At 39.2% G+C, this 8,437-nt stretch overlaps 1 protein-coding gene across 1 annotated transcript; it reads right to left on the bottom strand.

Moving 5' to 3' along the window:
* Positions 1-6,900: 6,900 nt before the first annotated feature.
* Positions 6,901-7,934, bottom strand: LOC148555320 (uncharacterized). Its single transcript, XM_088490631.1, has 4 exons — positions 7,857-7,934; positions 7,270-7,796; positions 7,046-7,198; positions 6,901-6,937 (listed from the first exon to the last, which is right to left on the bottom strand). The coding sequence occupies exons 1-4, from the start codon at positions 7,932-7,934 to the stop codon at positions 6,901-6,903; spliced, it is 795 nt and encodes a 264-aa protein (XP_088346757.1).
* Positions 7,935-8,437: the final 503 nt, after the last annotated feature.

Raw genomic sequence — 8,437 nt, 5'->3', positions numbered from 1 at the left:
GCCGGCGACGCAAGCACGGCCGGGTGCGGTGGCTAGACTCCCAGCTCAGCCCCAGATCTCTCGCATCTGCTCTGCTCCCGAGCTCTCCCTCTCTGCTCTACTGTAAATGACGGCGACTATCTCGGTAGCAAAGGTGATGGCGGCACGGTGAGGACGACGGCGTTACCACACGGCGGCGCAACGGGTTGTGCTCCTCGCGTCACTGGCCCGTGCTCTCCTCCCTCAATGTCGCGCAGTTTCTCTCCTCTGGGCTCCCTCGACAGCGATGACTCCTCGGCGACGGCGCGGCTAGGAGTGATGGTGTGACGAACAGAGGCAGCGGCGAGCTAGTCGGCGGCGCGAGCGGCGACGAGGTGTGGGTCACAGCGCAGCCCTTCCCTCTCTGCCCGATCTCCCTTCTCAAGCTCACTCTCCCCGGTGTAACACGGCGGCACGGCGACAGTGACGCCCGCCGGCGCCGTCCTTCCCTTCTCTTCGTTCGGCAGTCCGCATCCCAGCTTCCCCCTCTCTCCATTTCTGTTTTCCTTCTTCTATGGAAAAGAAAAGGAAACCGTGTGTGCTGTCCGTGGGTGAAAGGGAAAACAGGGTAAGGGTTCGGCTGCTGGGATGAAGGGATTAGGGTTTTATTTTTTTTTTTTTGAAAACTAGGGTTAGGGGTATTTTAGTAATTTCAAATAAAAATAGGGATATTATAATAATTGGAAATAATTTCTAATCCATTAATAATAATGTATAAAAATACTATTTGCTCATCAATTTCATAAATTATTTTCAATAAAATGTCCAAATCAAATAATTAGGAGTAATATAATTAAATCCCTTATTTTCCAAGGTAGCAGTATTAATATTGAAAATATTACTTATTTAATTCAAATCATATAGAAATCCTTATTATTTCACAACTACCAACTTTATACTCTGAATATAGAAAATAATCCAATAATTATAAAATTGGATAATAATTACCTTAATTATCTTTAATAAAATAATTTCTGAAATTAAGGCTATAAATAACCATATGATTTAAGACTTGATCATAATAAGACTTTTCAAAGGTTCTGGGTCTTACATTCTACCCACCTTATAAAAATTTTCGCCCTCGAAAATTGATACAAAACAAAAGAATCTCATAACAGTTCATCCTTGAACACTTTTAAGGAAGAAGCAAAAATATCTCAAAATATAATGATATATACGATTTTCAAATACTTTGATTGTCATAAGCATAAGGATGTAAAGATAGGAGTGTGATTGCAAAGTAAACGTTACAAGACAGGCTCAATGTAAAAGGTGACATAGTTCAACATGTGGTAGAAAAGAAAGGCATCGAAGGCTATAAAACAGGCTGGGGTTAAAACGACGTGCTTAACATCCGCACGCTAATCTCATGTCAACCTCCAAGCTTCAACCTTCCAACTCCACCAAGCATTTTACAACCTCATAACCGATCACAAGCCTGACAACCGCAAGCCCGTTCGCAAGGAACAAAACATCCACAACTCATAACGTTGCACACCTACCGTTTCAACTTCCGTATATACATATCACGTTTTAAAGAACTAACACATCACGTCACTACGTCTACAAGTCCCACGTGATATCAAACAATTCTCGAGTCTACTCAGAAGGATACAAGATCTTAGAAAGGAGAGACAATTGTCAAAGACAATACTCATAGATTTGAAAGAATATATCCAATTCCAGATAAACAAGGATGTTCAAGCAATGAAGTTTGCTAGACACAATTCAATTGACAACTTCAAAGATAACCCTTAGATCAAAGAAGTTCAATAGGATCAATAAGAAGAAAACCAGCGCATTAGTTTGAAACAAACTCAAGTTGAGTCGAGGAAGCATGAGGTTTACAGAAAAGGATATCTCAGACCCAAGACAAAGCTCACAGAACTCAAGAGCATAATTAAAATACTTCCGAATACATTGTCCTTAAAAGAATCGAAAGCGTGTAAAAATATCACTTCGTAGTCTGAAAGAGAAGTTAAACAACATTCTTCAAGAGAGTAACAAAAGCATAATCGTGACTTTGCTTTAATGCAAGTTCATGTTGAAGTAGATTTTGTAGAGTTCTAAAAACAAGGTGCACACGGGTTTGGCTAAAGGCTAAAATATTTCTTCAAATATTTTAGAAAGATAATTAGATGCACAACTTAACCAAAAGCAGTTCATAAAACTCGGGAGAGAAATCAAAGGCTTGTTCAAAAATTCTCAAGGTTCATATTCAAACAAGCGTGTATAACATCCGTAGCAAGGATGAAAGAGAAAATTAAACTCCTTTTAGAAAAGAAACTCCAAGGTAAAAATTTGCACACAATCTGGTAAGGAAGTAAGTGGTGTGTTACAAACAAACCGGTTTCCACTAAACAAGGAAGCTTTCCAAAACTTCATTTAAAATGGCGCATGCCAACTTTAAATTAATTTCGTCAAAATTGGACAATGGTTTTAATCTCAATCAAACAACAGAAAGTAAATTCCGTTTAATATTTCGTCAAGGAGAATTCAAAACTTCTTTAAAAGGTTCAAAACAAGACTCCAAAAGTGTTCTTTAAATCACCATCTCAGAAGAACATTCAAGAAGTTTAAGATGTACTAAAAAGGAGTCCAGCCTTGCAAGAAAGGATCTTAAACCAAAGTAGTCCAAACAAGATTCACTAGGCATGAGTCATCAAACAAGCTTTCAATTGATCCAAAAAAAATACAAAAGTCATAGGAAAAGACAACTTAATCATTAGTAATTTCTCAAAGGTAAATCTTTAACTAAAAATTCTTGTAGAGAAAATGAGAGAATAAACAATGCACTAATTTGAAACGAATCAAACTGACTCACATACGAATGAGATTCACAAGAGAGGACAAACCAAGATCAATGGTAATTTCACAAGATGTAAAAGATTAGTTAAAAACAAAATCATGTATGACATTCATAGAGGTGAAAAGCTTAAGAAGGAGCGAGTCTGATCATAAGAAGAAAGCTATGAGTCCAACATTTTCAAAAGAACAACAATAGCATAAACCATGTAGTATGCTAAATCAAACTCAAATCAAAATGAATTAAGTAAAGTTTATCAAATGAAACTCAACCAGGATAAAAGCGAGAAATCCCCTTTCTTTCCAGAATTTTGAAGAATACCTCAAATACATAATCAAATGAAGATGTACATTGGAACTATTGTAAAATTACTAGAAAGTCAAATTTACTTTTAAAGTAAGTGCAATTCCGTAAACCAGTAAAAGTACAGGCGAGGTATTAGAAAGAAATAGTTGTTAAACTGTATAAATAATCTCAAAGTCTCATATATAGAAAAGTATATATCTAATCAACAGCAATTTATAAAATCTCAAAATTGGCTGTGATCACTATCAAGTAAGAGAAAAACTGAATCAACAATTTCTCAAAGAATGGACTCAGAACCCGAAGTTAAAAGGCATAGCTCATTAAGACAAATTCAAAGCTATATCAAAGAATACTTGAATCAAGAAGAACTCAAACAGAGGAAGATAGACGCAACAAGGATTCCAAACAAGCATATCCAATTAAGATCAAACAAGAATGCATATGAATAGAGGAATAAAGTTGAAAAATCAAACTACTTTTCAAAAGGATTAGAAAACAAGAACTTCAAATTAGGACATGAAGGAACAGGTCAACTCGAACAGAATTCAAGACACACAACTGAATAGCCTCGAGAAATAGTTTTCAACGTTCCCAACACCCGCGATTCGCTTTACTCAAAACTCGTATATCGCCTATGATAACCCATTAGTGCTTTCATATACATAATTCACTAATATTAAGCCGGCCAAACTTAATCTCAGGAATTATGCAATGCAAGACTAACAGCGTTAAATCAATAGACCGTCATGTGCATAAAGCTCTAATCCTCGTCATTCAACAAGACCTAGTACATGACAAACTCTCAGAGTATGCAATTGAAGCATAGTCAGTCCATTCCTCAGGCTCTACAGGAAGAACTGCTCTGATACCACAATGTAACACCCTAACTACCAAAGCTCACGCTTCCGGCTGTGTAACTCTGATAGCTCGGACATTACGACGACACTTATACTATTTAATACTAAAATATGAGCCTGTTTAAAACTTTAAACCGCAATACCGCTCCAAAAGATACTTTCGTTCGATAACGTACATCCATAAATACCATACAACTTACAAAAACTCATAAAGAGTACATCCATATATATACATACATATATATAAATAATATTACAAACATAATCCAATACAATTCCTATCCCTCTTACAGATTATATCAAGATAAAGGCGAGGGTACAATAAACCATAACTAAAACAATATAGAGCATCACAACAACAATTAAATAAGCTCTTCGTAACTTCTGCGCCCATATCCTGAAAGGGGAAAAATGTAGGGGGGTGAGAACATCATCCTCGAAAGGGTTCTCAGTAGAAGGATTTTGGGAATTACTGTAATAGGATACATGAAGATAATTGCACCAGTGACTCATAACCGTCTTATGCCACTTTTCAAAAACAACGGTTTACAATGAAAGTAAAGTCGGAAATCTTTTCAGAAAGAAGAACCGTTCAATTCTCAAAAACTCAAAAGCCTTTCAAAATGGTTTATCTATGCGGAACCAAAATAGCCTTTCATAATTTATTCCAAACCAGAAACACAAAACCGAAGTCAACCATCAGTTCATCTCTTTCCAATCACGGCCCTAGGCCCAAACAATCCAACCAACAACCAATCACCACAATCCAACAGAGTCCCAGATGCAAACACAGTTAGGAAGTTCAAGCACAAACAAACAGTTATTACAAGTATAACAGTTAGCAATTAACCACATAGGCAAACCAAGTATAATATGCACACCCAACCAATGTCACACAAATGCATATGATGCATGCCTATCCCTAGTGGCTGATGATATCATCTGTCGGTTATAGAGCCAACCCGACAAGTCCTGGTAGCTAACCATTGGACTGTCCCTCTGTCGTGCATCCCCAACTCGAGTCATACTCATCATAAACTTGATCATAATCATGATCCATATCCATCACCCTCACTGGTGAATATTTGTCCATCACCATCACTGGTGAATATTTATGGGGGCGAGCTCATCCGGGCCTTTCACAGTGCCCGGCCACACTTACGACATTGGGTTAACAGAGCTTCGAGTTTCAACCTGGAGCACATGGTGGCTAGCCATTGCTACTACCCAGGGAAAACCTCATCTCCAATAGTGGAAGTGCAACATCACAACTTATCAATATCTCAGCATAAATGCTTTCATTCTCAATCATGGATCAACATCCATCTCAGCCGTTCGGCTCACGGTTCAATCCAGAACCAGCGAATATTTATATCATTCAAGGCCATTCCGGCTCACGGTTCAATCCAGAACCAATCAATATGTATAATCATACACAGCCATTCCGGCTCACAACAAAACAACACTTCCACATTCAAAATCATCAAATTCATGAAACCGGCATTTAAGCCATAAATCATTTTCTCAATTCATTTCACTTCGAAATCAAGTTTCAACTCTTTTCAGCCTTTGCTTTAAAAATCTCATTTCTCAAATCATTTCGGCTCATAAGCCACTTTTTCTCAAGGTAAATTCCCCTTTTAAAAACAATGCCACTCTCGGCATCCTCTTTCCAAAACTTCCATAATCATGGCAAGTTAAAAGCCTCTTTGAGATATTCAAAATCACCCATCCAACAATGGGATTTTATAACAAAAGTTTCTCGGCAGAGTCCAAAGTCTTTAGGGAAGGTCAACCTATATCAATTCCTTAAAATTCATTGAAACTATTAAAATCATGGATTCTCGGTTCAAGCAAATAAAACTGAATTTATTATGAAACCGACCATACAAATCACAAGTTCCAACCCGGTCCTAAAATAAACTCATTTGAAACGGAACCGGTTCATTTGAATCAATTCACCTTCAGGTTTCTTTTTGGAATCCATTTTTCTAGCTCTTCCAAAATGCCTCAAACTTAATTACTCAATCAAAAGTCTAGATTCCTTTGAAATCACTAAAAGACCCTTTTTATATTGTAATCAATATTAGAGCATCATTCTTTCCTTCAGTGATTCAAATGGTGAAAATAGTTCATTTCTAAATGGGCCGAACTCAACGCATAAAGTTCATTAAATAAATTAAGCTTGAAAACATAATTATTCTCTTAATAAATCACATAATACAATTTCTCAGATCCAGCCCTTTTTAAATAACTTTTCAAACACGACTAGGATTTTGCAGAAATTTCGGCAGCACCTCCCCTAAAACTTGGACTTTTGCCACCCGGTTCGGGTCCCAACTAAACCGTTTCTCATTCCTTTTCAACAGCTCAAAACCAAAAACCAATTCAAAGCAAGCTAAATTCCAACAGTCGCCTCAGTGGCATATCTCGAGAAAACCATTTCAAAGTTAACTCAATATCAACCGATTTAACTCATTTCCAAAGCTTTAAAGAATCAGTTCAGCAATAAATAATTTATCAAAACCAAATCAATTAAAGCAACCCAGGCTGAATTTCAAGGGTATTCTATCTTTCACATCATCAAAATAATCAATTCAATTCAAATCAATCCTCAACAGATTAAACTCAAATTTCAAATATTTAAAGAATCAGCTTCAAAACATTACATTTCACAAAGCCGCACAACAACTCAGCCAAACCAACATTCATAGACATTCGAGTCATTCAAATAATACATAAGGCCGATACAATCACTAAATACACCATATCTCACATCAGTATCCATATGTAATAATTCCAATAATAAACTATAGTTTTCGGAAAGCGCCCCTACCTCAAAACGCAAATCCATAACCCAAATGCCTCACAGGGTCCTTTCCGCCTCAACCCAGACTGACGGCAACCAAAACCTCAGCTCCCAGCCACTTTCACAATAACCATCGCAACACTATTCGCAACATATAATAATCAGGACTCGACCCCACGTTACTAAAATTCACATTCATTAACCAAACACAACGAAATACTAACGCGAGGCTTTCCGAAACATACTTACTGAAATGACAAAGGCAGTTGCGAACATCGAGCACGGAAGGCAAGCATGGATACACGACCCGATACTGAGGACTCAACGGCTATTTTCGGCGGCGGAGGCAAGGTGCGGCAACACCCAGCGGCTCTTCCTCCCTCCACGCGACTCAGATGACCACTGCAGCAACAAGCCGTGACTATGGTATTCTTGAAATTCAAATGAAACAGAATCCATTAACAAGACTTTACCGGCAGTGTATTCCGGTGATGGTAAATGGCATTTTCCGGCGGCCAGGCACGGCGGCACTACTGATTTCTCCTCCAGGAATGGCTGTGACAGAATCAGAAACAGGGGAAAAGCTTACCGAATCAGTAATGGTTCTAATGGCGGCTTTTTCCGACGGAGGAAGCGTTAGCTTCGCGCAGCACGGCGGTTCCAACGGAGGCGGCGCCGGCGACGCAAGCACGGCCGGGTGCGGTGGCTGGACTCCCAGCTCAGCCCCAGATCTCTCGCATCTGCTCTGCTCCCGAGCTCTCCCTCTCTGCTCTACTGTAAATGACGGCGACTGTCTCGGTGGCAAAGGTGATGGCGGCACGGTGAGGACGACGGCGTTACCACACGGCGGCGCAACGGGTTGTGCTCCTCGCGTCACTGGCCCGTGCTCTCCTCCCTCAATGTCGCGCAGTTTCTCTCCTCTGGGCTCCCTCGACAGCGATGACTCCTCGGCGACGGCGCGGCTAGGAGTGATGGTGTGACGAACAGAGGCGGCGGCGAGCTAGTCGGCGGCGCGAGCGGCGACGAGGTGTGGGTCACAGCGCAGCCCTTCCCTCTCTGCCCGATCTCCCTTCTCAAGCTCACTCTCCCCGGTGTAACACGGCGGCGCGGCGGCAGTGACGCCCGCCGGCACCGTCATTCCCTTCTCTTCGTTCGGCAGTCCGCATCCCAGCTTCCCCCTCTCTCCATTTCTGTTTTCTTTCTTCTATGGAAAAGAAAAGGAAACCGTGTGTGCTGTCCGTGGGTGAAAGGGAAAACAGGGTAAGGGTTCGGCTGCTGGGATGAAGGGTTTAGGGTTTCATTTTTTTTTTTGAAAACTAGGGTTAGGGGTGTTTTAGTAATTTCAAATAAATATAGGGATATTATAATAATTGGAAATAATTTCTAATCCATTAATAATAATGTATAAAAATACTATTTGCTCATCAATTTCATAAATTATTTTCAATAAAATGTCCAAATCAAATAATTAGGAGTAATATAATTAAATCCCTTATTTTCCAAGGTAGCAGTATTAATATTGAAAATATTACTTATTTAATTCAAATCATATAGAAATCCTTATTATTTCACAACTACCAACTTTATACTCTGAATATAGAAAATAATCCAATAATTATAAAATTGGATAATAATTACCTT

The sequence above is a fragment of the Arachis ipaensis genome, chromosome B6 (genome assembly GCF_059453495.1).
Source record: "Arachis ipaensis isolate K30076 ecotype BB chromosome B6, ASM5945349v1, whole genome shotgun sequence".
Lineage (NCBI taxonomy): Eukaryota > Viridiplantae > Streptophyta > Magnoliopsida > Fabales > Fabaceae > Arachis > Arachis ipaensis.
Note: the sequence above shows the minus strand (reverse complement) of the source record. Positions and strands in the feature narration are given on the sequence as shown.